This window comes from Urocampus carinirostris, chromosome 20 (assembly GCF_059441175.1).
Source record: "Urocampus carinirostris isolate Australia breed hairy pipefish chromosome 20, RoL_Ucar_1.0, whole genome shotgun sequence".
NCBI lineage: Eukaryota > Metazoa > Chordata > Actinopteri > Syngnathiformes > Syngnathidae > Urocampus > Urocampus carinirostris.
The window spans coordinates 25,395,593-25,415,984 of record NC_142368.1 but is presented as its reverse complement, the minus strand read 5'-3'; the positions used below and the strand labels follow the sequence as shown (position 1 = coordinate 25,415,984).

Below are 20,392 nucleotides of genomic sequence, written 5' to 3'. Positions count from 1 at the left end.
TGTTCAGGATGAGGCAGGGAATAAGCTAACTGAAAAAAAGAGATCATAAATAGATGGGCAGAATACTGCCCAAAACTACCACCCAACACAAGGGGACCCTGGGGTCCTTAAGAATTCCGGCCCAGGAGAAAGTGACGACTTCCCTATCCTCAGTGAAGAAGTAGAGGCATCAATTAACTCACTGAAGAATGGAAAGTCTTCACAAATTGACAAAATCGCATCAGAACTCATAAGAAATGGTGGTGAGCTAACCATAGACATTTCGACGAAGGTTTGCAGAAAGATATGGCAAATAGGACAGTTGTCATCAGCATAGATAAGATCGATAGTAATTATGCCATCAAAGAAAGAAAACCGTCAACTATGCTCTAGCTACAGAACCATCAGGCTTATCAGCCATGTAAGTAAAATTATAATACAGGTTCTACTGAACAGACAGAAACCACAGGCTGAAAACATCGTAGCAGAAGAAAAGGCAGGTTTCAGGGAAGAAAGATGCACCACAGAAAATATTTTTCAATCTGCACATCCTATGTGAGAAGCGTCAACAACACCATAGAAACCTCTATCAAGTTTTTGTTGATTTCAGGAAGGCATTTAAAGAGTATAGCAAGCTGCTTTATGGGCCACCATGCGGGAGTACAACATGGGCCATTGAACAACTGTATGCCAATGCCAACAGTGCGGTACATATCAAGTGTACCATTGGAGCTTGGTTTTAAACCACAGTCGGTGTGAGACAAGATTTCATTCACTCTCCAACTTTATTCAACATCTTCCTGGAGAGGATCATTTTCAAAGTTTTGAAGAAAAATAAAGGCACAGTCGCACAATATCAGGAACCTCCGTTTTGCTGATGATATTGCTGGATTGGCAGGAGACAAACTCAGAGATCTGGTCAATCGCCTAGACAAAGTATTAAGCCAGCATGGGATGGAAATCAGCACAGAAAAAACAAAAGTAATGACCAACAAATCCCAAAGGTTTCACCATTATCATAACCGTTTACCACAGAAAGCTAGAACCTGTCACCAAATTTGAAGATCTTGGAGCTGTCATATCACAAGAGAGGTCATAACCTGAAATCATGGCGCCAGTGGCTCAAACCACAGCCACACCTGCCAGACTTAAAGCCATCTGGAGGGATAAGAGCATAGCGGTGAAATCAAAGCTCAGACTCATACGAGCTTCCATCATCCTTTATGCATGCAAGACATGGAGTGTAGCACGGCGGCGCGGTGGTTAGCGCGTGAGCGGCACAGTTCTGAGGTCATGGGTTCAAATCCAGCTACCAACCTTCCAGTGCGGAGTTTGCATGTTCTCCAAGTGCTTGCGTGGGTTTCCTCCCACATTCCAAAAAATACATTTCAGGTTAATTGGCTCGTCAAAATTGTCCCTAGGTGTGAATGAGCGAGCAAATTGTCTGTCCCTGTGTGCCCTGCGACTGACTGGCAACCAGTTCAGGGTGTCCACTGCCCACTGCCCGAAGATAGCTGGGATGGGTAGCACCCCCGCAACCCTAATGAGGATAAGCGGTGCAGATAATGGATGGATGGATGGACATGGAGTGTCACAGCTAAACTGGAATAGAAAATCCTGAACAAGGAGATGTGATGTTGCTTTTATGTTGTTCAGTTACTTAGCCCATGTGACAAACAAAACGGTGCGCAACACCATCAGAGTTCACATTCGACCCTACGAAGCGCAGATGGAAACTTAAGGGATATGGTCATGTCACAAAATCATCAGGACTGGCAGAGATAATTCTTCAGGGCACGATCTAAAGGGGCAGTAGGAGAGGAGGACAAAAAAAAAAAAACTGGGCCGACAACATTCAGGAATGGACTGGTGACAATTTTGACACAACCCAAAAACAGGCCAGGAAGCTTCAAGTGGCGAAAGCTGTCCAGAGTTGCGTCCTCATTAGTGCCGCGACGACCCATGCGGTAGAGCTAAAATTGTGCCCAAAAAAAAAACAGCCCAACCTGACACCAGTCGGGGTTATATACAGTGGGACCTCGGTTATCGCGGTTAATGGGGACCAAAACCACCCGCGATAAGTGAAAATCCGCGAAGTAGTGGCGCACCTTTAAAAAAATCATAATTGTAATCATTTTATCATATTATTATTATTTTTTTAGACCTGCAAAGCTCTGAACCCGCAAACGTGGAACCACGAAGTAGCGACGCCCCTTCAAAAATGCTTAAAAAAAAATAAATAAATAAATAAATTATATATATGTTTTTTTTTTAAATTATTCTATTATTATTTTTTTTAGACCTGCGAAGCTCTGAACCCGCGAGCGTGGAACCACGAAGTAGCGACTCCCCTTCAGAAATGCTTAAAAAATTGTATTTTTTTTATTTTATTTTTTTTATCATTTTATTCTATTATTATTTTTTAGACCTGCGAAGCTCTGAACCCGCGAACGTGGAACCATGAAGTAGCGACCCCACTTCAAAAATGCTTAAATTTATTTTTTTATTTATTTATTTTTAATCATTTTATTCTATTATTATTTTTTAGACCTGCGAAGCTCTGAACCCGCGAACGTGTAACCACAAAGTAGCGACGCCCCTTCAAAAATGCTTAAAAAAAAAAATGTATATATATATTATATATATATATATATTATTTTATTTTATTATTATTATTTTTTAGGCTCGCGAAGCTCTGAATCCGCGAACGTCGAAGTGCGAAGTCGTGAGGTCCCACTGTAAACCCGAAACAGACGGATTAGATTGATTTGATAACCTACCCCAAAATAAACGCAGCTTGGGGTGTACTTAGGGCCGAGTCCCTTATATCAAGTGCAGCCCTAAATGAACGTTTTGGCGCCAAGGTGCACATCTTGGAGATGAGCAGCGAACGAAATTGAAACTGAACAAAATGGCACCGAAAAGAAAAATCCAATTCTTCAAATTACAACCTGCAAATAGTGAAAGATTTTGCCAAAAAAACAGAAAGAAAGTTTGTAAAGCTTGTCAGGTATGGGCAGAAATTACATCTGACGTGAGGCAGGTGGAAGGACGAAGCTGTGTGTCTATTAACCCAACACCGAGGAGGAAAATGTCTTTGGATTTAACAATTTAAACTGATAGTTTGGTAAGCATTTTCTTTATCTAAATAATTACTTGAGTAAAAGTAAGTGCGTGCTGTGTAGATCCTTAACGAAGGAATAAAATAAATCAATTAAAAAAAACTGTGAGAAAGAGAGAGAGGCCCGACTGGCCTGACTTCATGATTGACATTTTAACCCCAAACCCAAAATTCAGACCGGGTCAGGTCTGGCCCCGGGCCCAAGATCTCTACCATGCAGTTAAGGGATCTATCATATAAATGTGGATTTTTCTAAGTATTCTATTTACATAGGACGAAGCTCACCTAGACTGATGCGATTGTTTGCCCTCTTGCTGCTGGGGGTACCCCCAAAAAACAAAAACTGTGCGAAAGCCTGAGACTTTTTGTGATTAAGGGCTACAGATAAATATAATAACTTGACTAAAAGATAAATGGTGCGGTTTGGTTACTCTGTGTTACCGAGGTTTGTATTTCCTTCTTGAGCTTTGTAGCACTGGTTTGGGTTTATCTTCAAACAACAATCATCATAAAACCATACCCCTCTGCCCACTTAATAACTGTCACTGAAAAGAATTTTTAAAAAATGGTTTTAACATCTCTACCCAAATTCTTAATACTCCACGAGCACACCGTACAATAAGAAAGTAGTGTGCAATGATAACAAAGTAGGTGCTTATGTGCAAATTACAATTGGCGATTATGTGAAAGGTAAAAAAAAATAAAAATACTCAATGTTGCGCTGAACAGCATCATTGACGGGCAGGTGGTCCTTTTATTGCGCTTTGGTGCACACTGCGAGTCATTTGCAAAAGCAGACCAGCACCTGCGGCTGGACAAACCATGCGCTGCCGTATGCCACAAAGCTTGTTGACGTCAGGGCTGTGCAAGCGCATGAGCAAAACGTGTCTGGAGTGGACGTACTCACCCGGGCTTCATACGCCTTTTTCATGGCCAAATTGGAGCACTTTTTAAGGACTTTCATAAATATTTTTTCTAATTCCTCTACTACCAATTAAAAAAGAAATCCGGTGAGTCATGTATTTTGCAAAATAAAAAATACTGCCTGCGATTTACACGCGTTTTTTCAGGTCCACAAATCCATCCTTGATTTACATATGCGATTTATGCATTTATCAAGACATATCATTTTTAGACATCAAATATATTTTTGATCTAAACAATATGTATGTAAATATTTTGGAAATAAATCTCTCCCCATATGTTCAGTTAGAATAACAGTAATATGTAGCTTCCCATTACAATTTAACACTGGGAATGGTAAATGGTCTGCATTTATATAGCGCTTTTCAAGTCACTGAAGACCTCCCAAAGTGTTTAACACTTACAGATTTACACACATTGACAAGCCGATAGCCATGCAAGGCGCCTACCCATCTTATCAAGGCATTAAGGATTAAGTGTCTTGCCCAAGATCACTTAGACAATTACCTCAAAGAAGGCAGGGCTCGAAACAGGGACTATAAACCAAGCTACTGGCGCATCCAATGGGAAAAACTACTTAATTTTTAACATGGCCTAAAATACATGTCCAAAATTAATACGTGATCAGAGTTAACTCATTCAATGCTATAACGTATGAATATGTTTTCAGAAGCATTGTCAAAACATAAAAATATATATTTTGTTTTATTTAAAAAACTATTATAAAGGATTTGGCGCTGCTCATCGGTAAGTATCAAGTGTCTGAGGTTTCAGTTTGATAAATCACCCTTAAACGGGAGGAGTGCCTTTGATAAGATCTTTGTCCACACTTTGAGTGAGTCCAACTTCCTAGTGTTGCTTGTTATATTCTGCAAATGAGTGTGTAGGCAGCCCCAAAAGGCAAGTAGGTGTAGTAAAACAAAGTGGGGAGAGTCGCGGGATATGGACAAAAAGTAATAGGTTAACTCTTCACCAGAGCTTCTTCCTTTAAAAAAAGATGACAAAATGCCATCGTCAATGTCTAGTTAGACAGGGATGATCCTTTCATGCACGCTGAAGGGAACACAATCATCACTGTAACCAAATTCATGTGATTAGTTCACCGGAAACATCGAGCGCTGAAATTTTTTTGTAAAATTCATGCATCACTCGAGCAATATTTAAGTGTTATTGCAATAAAATGCTATTTTGCCCGTAAAATGCTCTTGTGTTTATGGAAAGCATTGTTTAGATATTGGAAGTATCAGAAATGCAAAATGCTTTTTTTCCCCAAATTTTCCCCAAAAACAGATATACCGTAAAATCCAGACTATAGAGCGCACCTGATTTTAAGCCGCACCCACCACTTTTTAAGTGATTTGCCACTTTTGTACTTACACAAGCCGCACCTCTGTACAAGTTGCTTGCGCACGCATTAAAACTTGTGACACAATCACAAGTTTAACCCAGACCAGGCAGTAAGTTCCACGATTGTAACTAAATAAATAGAAGACAATCTTAGAACCACAGCCAGCATCATAAATGGAAAATGATACCCGTAATTAACGTATGATGCAGACTTGTAAAGTCCGGGTCCCGTTGAAAATAATCCAAGGAAACAAAATGTATATTACCAAAGTTAAGGGTGGGAAAAATATATATCCACTATTGTCCGCTGCGACAACAGACAGATCTACCGGTAACTCAGCTTTACCCCACTTCCCATCAGCCTGCGTTTGCTCCGCCCCTTCTTTTTGAGTCGCTCGTAGAACACATAACAGAATAAATCTCTAAAATAAATACATTACAAAAATATGCAGTTGCAAATACATATTGTACATGGTTACACATATTTACGAAAAAAGACGGTACACCGAGAGAGTTTTCAAAGCTTTAATAATAATAATATAACTTCTCATCCCAAACCGTTCCTTTGAAAGGTACCAACACGCTAGTAGGATCACGCTCGCAATGCATCGAACGTGTCTGTCAAAAGAAAGCATCCCGTAATTGTGAAATTCACGGTAGATCATCCTCAACTTCCCCCTCATAACTATCGCCATCAAGGGCGTCTTCCTCATTATCGGAATGTACCTTTCCTTTACAGACAATGTATGCATAAACTTAGAGGTTGCAGTCTTTCTTGGCGCACATATTCTACTGGTCTTAATCTTACCTTTTATACTCCAACGCCGCTGGTGGCCGTTAGAAAAATTACATAAATTGGCCGCTTCACTGAATAAGCCGCAGGGCTGAACATTTGGGAAAAAAGTAGCAGCTTATAGTCCGGAATTTACGGTATTTCTAACGAAAGATGAGGGTTCAAGCTTTTCAACTTTCATGTATCCTATGCCTAAATCTGAGGTGGGTAGTACATTTACTTATGTAAGTTTTGGGAATTTTGTACTTCGAGGAGTATTTCAAAATCCCTACACTTTTACTTGAGCAAATTAGTGAAGAACAAATGGTACTTTTACTCCACTACATTAGGCAACATCAAAGTTGTTATTTGTTACTTAATAAATCCCTTCACGTAAATTCGGTTCTGTCTGTCTACGCTCTACCATGTTTAACCAATCAAACGTAGCAGTCGCGTCACACGACCATATTCAATCTTAGCCGGGAATACGTTGTTTACGGATGAAACAGATTGAAAATGTCGCTTAGCAATACCGACTATGAAAACACAGAATAGCAGGAGCACCCCTGGCCTCACATCAAAACCCTTAAAAAGGGTGACCAACACCCGCTACAATATGCAATTTGTCCTTTGTTTGCCTGAACAGAGATTTCTGCTTTCAAAAATTCAACATCCAACTTGAGGAAACATGTAGCAGTCAGTTTCCTAAATTCTTATTTTAACTCTCCTTTGGTTTTATTTGGTATTTATTACTTGCTTGTTTTATTCTTGTTTGATATTATGTGTACAGGGAACTTGGGTGTCGTGAAAGCTGCTTTGAAGTAAAATGTATTACTGTATTATTATACTTAACCATCCAGCGTCTTTGATTCAAGCCGTTTTAAAAAAATAAAGCTTTTTTATAAAGGTAGGTTTTTTTTTTCCACTGTTCTGTATGCACAGGGTATATAAATTTAAAGTTCACACAAACACACACTATATTATATATATATATATATATATATATATATATATATATATATATATATATATATATATATATATATATTTTTTTTTTTTTTTTTTTTTTTTTTTTTGCTACTACTTATTGCCGGTTGGTACATGTGCTTAATTTATATATTTGATTTATACTATTTTTAGTTTACTGTTTATTAAAGCTCTTGAATTTACGCTGATTATTTTAATCTACTTTTGAATTATATGTATTTTTTGTTGATTAGATAGACTTTGATAATTTGATTTATCTGATTGGTTGCTTTAAAAAAAATCAAAAAGTACAACGTTGCTACGGTTACTCAGTGCTTGAGTATCTTTTTCACCAAGTACTTTTTTACTTTTACTCAAGTATTTGGATGAATACTTTTACTCCGATTTGAGTAATATTATTTTGAAGTAACAGTACTTTTACTTGAGTGAAATCTTTCGCTACTCTACCTACCTCTTGCCTAAATAGCAACAAAACTACATTTTCTGACGCCCTACAAAAGAGAGTCAAAATGGCAAAAAATTGAGAAAAACGTCTGGCATTGATCTACCTTTCAAGTGACCTAGGAGGGCTTGTTCTCCTACTGTAAAGAGTTGTATCTTTGTTTTGCAACATACTGTGTTTTAGCTATTGTTTGTATTTTCCATTTTCTAGCCTTCGTTTATTAAAACGGCATCCTCCCTGATGCAGCTGTTTTAATGGGTGCGACACTAAGGATGCGATGACGATTGATGATTCTCATGTGACAAAGCCATACCAACTAGTGGCAGCTTCCCTTTCATTACGAGGGAAGAAGAAATGCAATGGCAAAGAGAATCCACCAGAAAGCAGTGTTGGTGTCATTTACAAGCAGACTTGTTTTATTGTTCTTTATTTAATACCTGGTCTATCGAGTCAGACTGAGGAAAATATGGCAACAACTTTAAGCATTTACAAACACTTCAGCCAAAATTGAAGTATTTTTCAAACCTTGAGAACACAATATTGAAATTAAAGCATTTTCAAGGATTTCAAGCACTTGTACGAACCCTGCAGCTGGACATACTTTGTAACAGTGCTGTACGCCACAATGCTTGTTGACGTCAATGTTGTGCAATTGGTGAACAAAATGTATCTGGAGTGGACGTACCTACAACGCCGACTGCTGACACGGCCTTAGAGAGCCCCGAGGAGCCCTTTTGTGCCATCTTTGTGCGGTTCCCCAAGTCCAGGCGACCTAGCAGATCGCGCACTTCTTGCTGGTTATACACATGCTGCAAATCAATACAACATACTTTAACCAATGAAGGAGCACAAATACATTTAAAAATACAAACACAAAACACACCGTGTCTTTAAAAATAATGTTCTCAATCGTCAACAGGCTTTCAATTAAGTATTTTCCAGACTATGTAGGGCGCACCTAAAACTCTAAAAATGAAAACGCATTTAGCATTTCTAAGTGTGCATTACTACTTGCGGTTTGACAGTATTTGTGATTGATTTATCGAAAAACATCACTGACCAAAATCGTAAATTACTGTATGCAACTTGAATGGAACCTGGCTCGCGACGAGCATCAACTTTTTACCACTAGACCACCAGTGATATACATGGCATACGAAAAGGCATTCGATTTTGTGTAATTATCGTACTATTTTTACTTATGGTGCCAGAAAGTAATATTTAGAGAATGCAGGAAACACAAAGTCGTCCTGAAAGATTAAAACGCAAAGTCCGATTCATCATCAGATACACCAAAGAGTTGTTCCCCTTATCGTGCTCTTTTGCTTGTATTTACCGTAAATTCCAGACTATAAGCCGCTACTTTTTTCCCAAATTTTCAACGCTGCGGCTTATTCAGAGATGCGGCCAATATATGTAATTTTTTTAACGGGCGCTCGAGCATGAGAGATAAGATTTAGACCGGAGGAATACATGTGCCGAGAAAGATCACAATTTATGAGCGTAAACACACCCTCATTGTGCAAATTGCACAACATAAGGCTCATGACGCAGCTTCAATGTTAAATGCAAACGGCATATTGCTGGGGTATATTGCAGTAAGGGAGCGTGGAACGTCGTCATCATGATATAGATTCTTTCCGACACTGAGTAAGACAACTTAGATGTCATTACCACGAAGGAAGGAGCGGATGGTCTGCCGTGAAGCTAACGATTACGGCATCAATTTCCTTAACAGACTAATTTGCAGGTATGCGAGCGTCTTGTTAGTAGCGTAAGGCTACCTCCCAAAGGATGAAAGTTATATTATTATTATTAAAGCTTTGAAAACTCTCTCGATTTACCGTCTTTCTTTGTAAATATGTGTAATATGTATTTGCGACTGTATATTTTTGTAATGTATTTATTTGTATTTATTTGAGACACTTATTCTGCACGAGCAAATTAAAAAAGAGAGGCGGAGCAAACGCGGGCTGATGGGAAAGTGGGGACCGGTAAAGGTGAGTTTTTGTGGACACGGCGGACAATAATGGAGATATATTTTCCCCACCCTTACCTTTGGAAATATATACTTTTTTTCCTTGGATTACTGTCAACGGGCACCCAGAATCTGCAGGTCTGCAACAAATTTTAAGTACCTATATCGTTCTACGTTCATTTTGGCGGCTGTGATTTTTGACTGTGTGCTTTGATGAAGGACATTGACTGCCGTCATCCTTAGTCGCACGGACAAACTACAACCTAATGGAAGTTTTAAGAAAAAGAAAATTACTCCTCCTATGAAGATTATTGTAGTGAAGGTTGTTTCCATGCCAAAAGGAAGGAACGATGGTGAAGTATTTCTGCTGTGCAGGTTTGCTTAAAAGCAGCTGGGACCAAGTTTGCGTTGCATTCTGGCAACGGTATCCAAACCCCTACAGCAACCATGTCCTGACTGAAGACATCATTCTACGAGAGGTGACTCCAAGCAACTGCCTCATTTCCAGGCGTCTCTTGACCAAAACGAGCCGCGCCCCGCGCTGGATGGAGCGCTATCTTCCAAAGCACATGTCCAGCAGTGCGTACATCATTGAGGACTCTGTTGTCGACCCCGAGAAAAGAACGATGACCACATTGACGTGGAACATCAGCCACGCTCGTCTCATGTCTGTAAAGGAGCGATGCGAATACCGGATCAACCCCGAAAATGGCAGCTGGACAGAGATAAAAAGAGAGGCTTGGATCTCTTCCAATGTGTACGGACTCTCGAGGGCCGTTCAGGAATTTGGTCTTGCAGGCTTTAAGAAGAGTGTTACCAAGACCATGAAGGGTTTTGAATACGTTCTGGCCAAAATGCAAGGTGAAACGCCGACAAGAACTTTGGCCGAGGCAGCGACAGAACGTGCAAGAGAGACAGCACTGGCAGCTAAAGAGAAAGCAAAAGGCTTGGCATCACAGGCCCAGAAGAAACAATACGTGTGATGACTCCCCAGGTTCTGATTTGGGGGAAACCTTTATCTTGAATCTTTCCTCGGGCCAAACCGCCCGATCTGATTGAACCCTCTGTGAGGAAGCAAATCCCTGAGGAGGCGGCTGGACCACGTTTACGACCGAGCCAAGCGTCTCTTCGTACCGATCACGTTCCTCAGCTCAAGGTGCTCTCACTTGATAGAAAAACTTCCTGCTGCCTTCCTAACCATCTTGTTTGCGCTTGTTGATTTTTATTCTCCTTGGCTTGGTCACCATTTCAGAATTGAATGCAGATTTATCACATTGCTTTTTATTACCTCGTCTTTTTTAAATGGCTAAATCAGCTATACAGATTCTTCCTGCAAGAATTGATTGTAAATTATGACTTTTGTCATGTGTTTTGATGTAAAACTGAGCACTGAATGAAGAATTAATAAAACCTAAATAGCTTTGAAAAAAAAAAAAAAATTAGTTTCAATCGCGGACCTTGAAGTTTGGCTTGGGTTAATTTCGTGTTTATTTGATGTGGGTTCATGCAGCTTATATACAGGTGCGGCTTGTGTATGGACAAAATCGGTTTTCCCCCTAAAATGTGATGGGTGCGGCTTATAATCAGGTGCGCTCTATAGTCCGGAATTTACGGTATATCTTTCAGAACAACTTTATTTGATTCCCATTCGCTAACATTGGTCTCTGGTACCATGAGTTTCAATAATAAATTAATATATATATAAGTAAGTAAGTAAGTAAGTAGCTTGCTTATCCTGTATCGCGAGGCTTAGGTCCTGAACTGACAGTCCAGAGCACTCATAGTGTATATAGTGTTTGCAGTGACTGCACTGGATCATTGCTCCATGGTCCACGGCACCGCAAAAACATGGTTTAGAAACTGCCTTTCTAGGCGCCATATCAAATAAATCAAAAACTCGGTTCAATTATTAAGTAAAACAAAACAAAAACTTTGACTCGACTTCAAAATACGGCATTTCGGACCCGCCGCATTTTATATATATTGTTATAATTACATACAATTGAATGCATTTTTGTATGTTATGTTACGGTGGCTCACCACTGCAACACTGGTTCGATTACCGCTGCATTCAATATTTTGTGGATTGGGTCAGTGACATTTTTCGACTGATCAATCATTGCACTAATATACATCGTAAGTACAACGGTCATCTATAAATAATCATGGTAGCTCTTGCTGAAGGTTTAATTCCATGCACCTTATGTCCAGTGTGCCTTATATAGAAAAAATATAGAACAGAGGACTATGTTTTTGGGGGTGCGCCCTATAATTCTTACAGTGCGTAAAATACAGTACACAAACACTGTAGGAATAAAAGCGTGGGGTGATGGATGGATCCTGGAAAATGTTTCATAATCATTATAATAACAAGCTACATTAATACAAAGACATCCATTCCAGACAGCTCGTGAATGGGTGCGGCAAACTCACAAGTCATGAATGAGGCTGTCAGACGGCATTGCAACAGGGGAAGAGGGTTGTTGCACATTGTATTACATCCCCAGGGGACTCTCTTACATAAAAGCTGCATTACCATAGAAGTGAACGGATACGTGCTCACCTTATCGTCAATGATGACCAAGTCCTTGGGCTCCGTGCGATCAATCTTCAGTACTCGATGTTTTGTCTTAGCCTGATTGCTGCCCACCAAAAAATACCTCTGGAAAGACAAATACAGTTTATAAAAATAAAAACAGATGGGCTTCAGCACCCCTGCGACCCTGGTGAGGACAAGCAATGCAGAACATGGAAGGAAAATATTTGAAAATACTATAATTTTGTCTGATTCCATCACCTCTGCTGTACAAAAGGAATGAAAATCTACCAAGAAAGCATTAAAGCAGGGGTCTCAAACAGGAGCTGGGTTCTACTTGACGTTGCACTGTATCAGGTTTTCCACTAAAAAATCTCTGATAAAAACATTCTACTATTCTCAAATATTGTATTTTAATTCTACACAGAAACATATCTTAAAGAGTTTAAACATTAAGAATGAATATGAAAATAAAGCAAACAGTAATAAATTAATCTGTAAATCACATGGACTGCTTTTGCAGGGGCCTAAAACCCATAGGCCAGGGGCCGCAATTTGGCCCCCGAGCCGCAGGTTTGAGACAACTGCATTACTTTATTCCAACATTCTGAGGCTTGAAACTAAAAACTGTAGCTATACTACAAATGGAAGTCAACACAAGGAATTTCCTAATAATATTACATTGTTTTAATCTCTTACTGGTTTTAACACAGCATTTTGTGTTGATAGAATATGAAATAAGCACCACTAGTCATTGGTTTTTACCGAACTCCATTTGCGTCCATTTTGAGAATGCCATGCTTTAACTGATGACCAATCATTGCTCTGCATTTGTGATGTCATCTACGGAATTGTAAAAATGGCCACCCACAAAGATGAACAAAAACATTTTCACTCATATCCAACAAAAAAAAAAATCATTTATCGAAATCCAGTCTTTAATAATAGGAAGGTAAAGTTGCTCGTATATATCCATAGTAGAGCTGGAACTATAAATCAATGCTGTCGACAAAAATCGATAATAGAAATAGTCGACAATGAATTCCATTTAAGACTTTTGTATGCAAGACACGTTTTTCCAACAGAGTGAGGCATCTTACATGATTATAATCTCTGCTGAGAGTCGCTCATGCGTAATAGCCTCTCTGTCTCGAGCAGTAACATACAGATGTAACGGCGTCAACATCAAGTACGCCTACCAAAATTTCTAAAGTTTCAGCGCATTTTAGCTTGGATAAGGCCAATAAAAAGAATACTAGCAAAGTTTGAAAAGCATACTTTGCCCATCATGGCAGTACCTCGGTGATGTACGAACATTTCAAGACAAAGCGCGTGGGACATTTGAACCAATGGAGTCAGACTCGCATCGGAAAGATACAAGTAACATTTAATCCAATACAGTTTTGATGACATGTATCATACATTTTATACACGCATATTTCACTAGAAAAGAGAGCTTGAGCATTATGGCAGACTGTCTGACAAATGTGTTTGAAATTAAATGGATGCAGTCCAGAGAACAAACGTCAGTTGTTAAACTATTTTTATTTCAAACTGTGGAGGATCATTAAGTTCTTTTGTTACAGATTTTGCAAAAAAAACACTGAATGTACCTCACAAAATGCACATAATCTTTTTTTTTATTTTTCTGTTCTACTGAAATTAATGATCCTGTTCTTGGTTTGCATGAATAAAAAATGTTGACTTAATTTTTATTTATTTGCCTTTCCCTAAAAATGAAAAGAGGTTTATTTATGTGTAACTGAACGAGCACTGTGAGATACTGGTTTTAGACAAAGCATTTTTATTAATTTTTTGTACGAAACCACTGTATGTGTACCGTCTTTTTTGTGTTTATTATGATTTGCCACATCACCAACTTCAGGTTAAATTTAAGCAAATAAGTTTTCTTTATTCAAAAAATTGTTTTAATGGTCGGTGATTAGTCAACTATTGAAAAGGTCATTAGTTCCAGCCCTAGTTCTAGTCCGATATGATGATGATTTAAGATGTGACTAAGTTTCTGTTACTAACATACAAAACATGAACATGCCCCTTTTATCTCTCAGGTCTCATTTCCACCTGTGTTCCTGCTCAGAGGCTCTGCCTGAAAAATGCTGATAGCAAAGAAGAAATTTGCAAGCTAGAAAGTGTTCTCCATTTATTTATGGCTGCTAGGCTGGTGGCGTTGGAAGAGAAGGATGAACTGGGTCAAGTCCGCGGACCAGCATCTGGAGCAAGTCTTTATTTGCATTGACCAGCTGGCTGAGGTGGGAATCTGAATTGTTACTGAACTATCTCGAACTTCTTGAACAATTGAGCATATTACCTATGTCTATTATTGACGTTGACTGCTTTTTGTGAATGGTTGCCGTTACCCAATTAGAGTCTTGTCATCTTAGAATAACCTATTGTGTGGGTGGCCCCCTTACCAAGGTTTCTGACTTCTCTTGCGTTTGAGACATTTTATGATGAAGGTTTTTACAAAAATGTGACTTGACTTTTAACATTAAAGAAGGCAAAGCGTGACACACTAGCGTTTGCTGCCATCTAATGTCCACTACAAGGTAAGCCCCCAGTTGCCCTCCATTTTTAGTATTTCGAATTTACACTCGTCTGATATCATTGTGTCTCCTTAAATTTAAAATTCAAGCACAGGTTTATCTAGGAAAAGTGACATTTGAAAATATCCCCTTGGACATATGTGTTGCCAGGGACAAAATGTACTTACTGCTCTGGTCTCGTATAGATCCATACTTTGGAGCCCACTGATGACAGCTGCAGACTGAGGCATGTTTGCTGAAAATTATTTTCACAGACAAGCTCACGATGCACACAACAGAAGAACTGAAATGGGAGAATGAACAAAACAAATATGATTAAATAGTTTCCTAAACCAAAAAGCGACGAGTAGCGACAGCCACAGACGACAGCAATATTCATTTCTTAACAGGAAACCGAATGCTTAAAACGTTCAAAATAAAACGCCATATGAAGTTATCGCAATGCAGTCCATATATTTTTTTCTAGGGAATGCTTACGCGAAGAAAATTTGTTTTAGTCATGTGACTGTCGCAAACGCGGAAGCTGATACAGCGCCCTGCGAAGCCCAAACAAAAAAAACTTCGCTTTATCAAAACTATTCATCTCACTACTTAAGCGTTTTCAACTATATATCTTCACTATAACTATGCTTAGTTTATTAAATGTTAGGTATAAGTATGTTAACCGCAATCAAATATTCAAAATGTTGTCTGGGCTCGCTTGTTGATAGTTACTATGGTAACATACGCCGCTCTGCATTATCTCGAGTTGTGGTAATACTAAACTAACCAAATTGACGCTTGCTTCTGCTGGAAACAATGCTTTTTGTTTTTGTTTTGTGTGTTTGATTGTAACATCAGCCAGTTATTTTTCATCCGTGACAAGTAAGGTAAATGATCTTTTTAGAATATGTTTTGAATTATTGGAAACATGGACAAAATGTCCAACAGTTATTTACTCTGCACTGAATTTTCTTAAATTGTGAAGTACTACAATTGAGTTTAGCATGTGAGTTTGACATACAGGAACACAGTACAACGTTTTGTTATCCCGTTAATAAACGTTTTATGTAACCTTAGCTGTTCTAATATGCTAAAGAAGCAGCACAATCACGTCACGAATGCCTCACGCCTCCCCCAAAAATATATATTGACCAAGCCCTTGAGGTACATTGTGTAATATTTGACAACTAGATGGCACTGTATCGTCTAATGGGAACCAAAACCAGTGCCAGGTGAGCACAGTGTAGCAGCAAGATGCCAGGTAAACATGGTGGAGACTCCTAAGCAGTGTTCCCTCTAAGCTGCACGCGTGCGCAATTGCGCACTGCTCGCACATTCTCAGCGCACAAGAAAATCCAGCTAGCACACAAAAATGAGGGCTCAAAATTACTAATTAAGAAGCGACTTAAGTAAAAGTTACAGTGCATGAAGGTAAAAATACACGGGTTCCCCTAACGTTGTGTCCTAAATGCGGTATTTTGAAGTAAAACGAAGTTGAGTAAAGTTAGTAGAGTTTGTCGAAAACCGGCTTCTTTGGCTCGGCTCACTAAAAGGAACCGGCTCTTTCGGGTCCTAAACGGCTCTTCAGGTTGTTTTTGCTTCTTTAATCCCAACATGACCAAATATTATGTAAAATTATGCACAAAATGACTTAAAGGAAGGCGGGAATAAAACAAAAAAGAAAAAAAATACCAAAATCAAAAAGTAGTGAAAAGCTGAGAAAAAAAGGAAGAATAAAAAGAAGGAAGAATCTAGAAAAAGCCAGAAAAAAATAAAAGAAAGACATGTAGGAAAAAAAGTAAATTGAGAACAAAAAGAAAAGAGTAACAGTTCGGAAAAAAATAAACACAATGAGATATTTTTTAAAGGAATTAAAAAAAAAAAGTAGAAAAAAACACGGAAAAAGTTTGTGTTGCATCAAATAATTTCCAATTATATCAAGTGAATCTTTTTGCCAACATTGTACTTCCACTAAAAGTGATTACAGTTCTGTATCTTACAACCGACTAAATAAGCCCCCCAAAATGTTAATATCATTCGACAAAATATATCAAGAAATAAAAAGAAATGGATATCTTGTGAAAGTATTGTAAGAACAAACGATGTTTGTAGGCCGTACAACCTTTGCAATAGCACATGAGTCAATTCATTCAAAAGAGAAAAATAATTTTGCATTGCCGGAAACTCACTAAAATGTAACTTGATGTCAAGTTTTGGACATGTTTTATAATTAATTATCTTGCCACACTTGGGATTATGGTTGCTCACTGTTGTTTCAAGCGTTGCTCACCGACTTTGAGTGAACGCTCAGACCCGTGGAAAATTAGAGGGAACATTGCTCCTAAGTATGGATCTCGCTATGTAAAAGAAATACAAATTCCCTGACCTGTGAATATTTATAAACATTGTTATTGGTATGATAGTTTGTGTATCTTTGCCTATTATTCAAATGAATGTGGGTTTTTTTTTACTGAATGAAGGTGTTTTTGTACCACATGGAGGTATCAGATATTACACACTGTTCTTTTAAAGTTGGGATGTGTAGTTTGAAGTAAATATTGTCTTTATTGTGTATGTGTTAATAATGCCAAAATGGGTTCAAAGAACCTTTATAAGGTTTTTCTACACGCCTATCTGCTTTTATCTTACTTTTAGCACACATATTCCAGGACTTATGACACATTTGGAAGCAAGAAAGGGGAAAGGGGACAAGGGGTGTATTTCATGCTCGTCCCCCGGGTTTCGTTAGTGTAACCTGACAATGGTACAAATAAGAAAAGTCATGTTTCAAATACAGTCCAAACAGAAACCCAACCCCCAATAAAGATGAAAAAGAAGAGTTTATTAGTACTTGAGGAATGAGCTGACTTAGGCTGCAATCATGATTTAAAGCCAGGAGCTGACAGCAGAGAGTAGAAAAAATTCAAGTTGCAAACAACACCTTTAAATACTTTACATAAATAAAGCCTATGGTTATTTTAACGATTTCTACCACCGTTATTTCTCAAATTCTGCTGCATTAGACCATGTTTGTCCTCTATTATAGAGTATAGCAAGCAAGCATGGATCTCGTGGACAATCTCATCGAAGAGGACGCAGAAAGACGCCGTCTACTTTCCAAACCCACTTGCTTTCTTGTTGTTGGAAGGCCGGTAAATAATGTCACAATTGCACGTCAGGCACTTTACCGGAGAAAGGAGAAATCCTGTTTTCCATGTCCATGGTGTATGTTAAAGCAGCCACATTAGTTACAATTTCAAACAGGATTCATCAGTACTCCTCGAAATCCTGATACAAGAACTAAAAAAGTACAAAAATAAGCGTGGAAAGAGTATGTGTGTCGAGAAGGATCAATAACAGAGAATTGCTGACATGTGTATCTCTAATGCTTCACACATCACCAATAAAAAGTCAGAACAATAAAACGTTCTGACGTCTGTTGCTGCAGGGTGTTGGCAAATCCACCTTGGCTAAAAACATTGCTGAGACCTGGGGGTGCGTTTTAATTGACGGTAAGCATAGAATCACTCACAGTACCTTTTTGCAAACGTCACAGTTTTTATTAATCAATCTGCTTTCCAATGGCAGACACGGAGGTGCTCGACTCTCACATCAGAAATAAAACAGAGGATGGCATTAAAGTAATGCCTTTCACAATTTTTTAACGAACAGTTTTCCCGATGATTTTCCACGCTTACAATTGAGTTGTTTATTTTACAGCTTCTGGAAATCCTAAATGCGGGCCAGAGTGTACCGGAACACGTGGTCCTCCGGCTAATTCTCGACATGCTGAACTCGTCCAAAGTAGAACATTACGGTATGGCAGCATTTGACTAAAATCAAAGCACATTTGACAGATTCTGTGTTGAAATTACTCATCCCAGGCTACGTGCTGAGCTGCCTCCCATTTATATCGGAGGAGGACGTGAGCGTTGATGAGCAAATGGAAATGATCAGGAAGCTCAAACTCAAGCCTGACTTTATCATCAACATCAAGGTGATGTTATGCCACTGTGCATCTATTAGTGTTTAAAATTTTCATCATGGGAAATAGATGTATTTTCTGTTTCATCAGTGTGCTGACAAAGACCTAGTCCAGAGGCTGTCAAGTCAGAAGATGCACCCAATGACAGGCCTTCTGTACAACCAAGATCAATGGAAATGGGACAACGACTTCCATGTGACAGGATTCATTGACGAAGAAATTGTGGAGGAGGAGGATAAGGAAGACTCAGAGGTTCAGACGTAAACTCCACCATTATAAAAAAAAAGGCCAGTTAGAAAATGAAGGAAATGTTTAGTAATATAAGAATAATTAAAATATTTCCAAGTACAGATTTCTTTCTCTGTTGGTAGATATATATTTTTTCATTATTATAATCGTCAATATATGAATGATACATTAAGCAATTTTTTTTACTTTATATATGAAAATATGTTTTGTTAGTGCAGTGGTTAGAGCAGAGGTCAGCAACCTTTTCGGTGTGGAGTGCCACTTTCAAATTGTCTTGTGAATCAGTGTGCCACACCAAGATCAATGACTCACACAACATTTTTTTTAATATCCAACAGAGCTGTAATTTAACACCAGTCCGAACATACAACATGGATATATATTGAAATCGTATAACTGACCATTTTATCTTCCGCTATACTTGTTCATCAATAAATAAAAAATTGGATGTGAGCAACATGTGGAAAGGCTTGTAGCAATCCATGACTTGAACTTTTTACCACAAGAATTAACCAGAATCAACCATCCTTCATCAACAATGAGCTACAATCAAAAACAAGTGATATAAACAGCCACCATACCATTCATCAATGAAATCTTATTGCAGAAAATAATCAAAACTTGAAATAACAGCAGCAAGGCAGAAGGCTACTTGAAAATAAGTGCAACAGAATTAATAGCTGATTTGGTCGCATATATTAAGAGGTTTTCCGTGTTTTGCTATGCAGTAAGCAATGTGATAACTTGCTTCAGTGGGGTGATTTTAGCAGTGACAAAGGTTTTCAGAGTCTGTGTTTGTTGGCCAAACCTGGACACAGCGTTGTCAGCTTTATCCTTGAATTCATGTTCATGTTTCGTCTCGTAATGATGTTTAACACTTGATGCGCGAGGCACAACGCTATCGAGGCATAATGCACAAACAGCACGGTCATTATTTTGCAAAAAGCCCCAGTCATTTGTCCACACTGGCTGAAAAGAACAAGATTTTTTCACAGGAGGAGGCGTCATTATTCATTCATTTATCGTGCGCCAGTGTTTCTGTGGGTACGTTAAAACACGGATCCTTCCTCCTCTGCGAGGCGCGGCGCAGACACGCACTCACAAAGCAGTGGAGGGGCGCTATCGTAAACACGGCGCGCAACTAAAAATGTCTAAATTTCAGGTAAAATTGTCCTTTAAAAAAAAAATCATTATTTGTATTATTTTGCCGTGCGCTCACGTGCCACTGGTCAACCCTTCGCGTGCCACTGCGTTGCCGACCCCTTGGTTAGAGTATTCTCCTATCATGCAAACGGTATTTGGTTAGAGACCGTGTTGAATCATATTGGCCTAGAGAGGTATGGGTGCCACCAGGCTGTACTTGCAAAAGACACACCACAAGAAATGGTGCCCCTACGACCCTATTGGTTAAGGGATTCAACCAAACAACCAACCATATATAGAAATAAATCATTTGATTTTTTTGAGCGTTGATAATTTCATACATATTATTCACTCTGGTAAGAAAGAGTATTGAGGTCTGGCTG

The 20,392-nt window shown here is 38.7% G+C and overlaps 3 protein-coding genes across 4 annotated transcripts in view; 2 read left to right on the top strand and 1 right to left on the bottom strand.

Moving 5' to 3' along the window:
- The window catches only part of fig4a (FIG4 phosphoinositide 5-phosphatase a), a 114,116-nt gene extending 99,095 nt beyond the window's left edge, over positions 1 to 15,021 (bottom strand). The window contains exons 1-3 of the mRNA XM_088324773.1: positions 14,818 to 15,021; positions 12,114 to 12,212; positions 8,258 to 8,381 (exon numbers count right to left, since the gene is read on the bottom strand). Of these exons, the coding sequence (XP_088180899.1) occupies positions 8,258 to 8,381; positions 12,114 to 12,212; positions 14,818 to 14,880 (286 nt within the window). The 5' untranslated portion in view covers positions 14,881 to 15,021. The remainder of the gene's footprint in view (positions 1 to 8,257; positions 8,382 to 12,113; positions 12,213 to 14,817) is intronic.
- LOC148346719 (PRELI domain-containing protein 1, mitochondrial-like) lies at positions 9,781 to 10,976 on the top strand. The gene has a single exon (XM_088324971.1). The coding sequence runs from the start codon at positions 9,901 to 9,903 to the stop codon at positions 10,531 to 10,533; it is 633 nt and encodes a 210-aa protein (XP_088181097.1). The 5' UTR covers positions 9,781 to 9,900; the 3' UTR covers positions 10,534 to 10,976.
- A 322-nt stretch (positions 15,022 to 15,343) lies between the features above and the next one.
- The window catches only part of ak9 (adenylate kinase 9), a 48,434-nt gene continuing 43,385 nt past the window's right edge, over positions 15,344 to 20,392 (top strand). The window contains exons 1-7 of one of the 2 annotated variants that reach the window (XM_088324772.1): positions 15,344 to 15,519; positions 17,679 to 17,784; positions 18,081 to 18,144; positions 18,221 to 18,273; positions 18,353 to 18,449; positions 18,517 to 18,629; positions 18,708 to 18,869. In XM_088324772.1, coding sequence (XP_088180898.1) covers positions 17,695 to 17,784; positions 18,081 to 18,144; positions 18,221 to 18,273; positions 18,353 to 18,449; positions 18,517 to 18,629; positions 18,708 to 18,869 — 579 coding nt within the window. In that variant the 5' untranslated portion in view covers positions 15,344 to 15,519; positions 17,679 to 17,694. The remainder of the gene's footprint in view (positions 15,520 to 17,678; positions 17,785 to 18,080; positions 18,145 to 18,220; positions 18,274 to 18,352; positions 18,450 to 18,516; positions 18,630 to 18,707; positions 18,870 to 20,392) is intronic. The other variant, XM_088324771.1, reaches the window with a different exon arrangement.

Coding starts and splice junctions, on each gene's coding strand:
- LOC148346719 (XM_088324971.1), top strand. CDS start 9,901: ATGGTGAAGTATTTCTGCTGTGCAGGTTTGCTTAAAAGCAGCTGGGAC.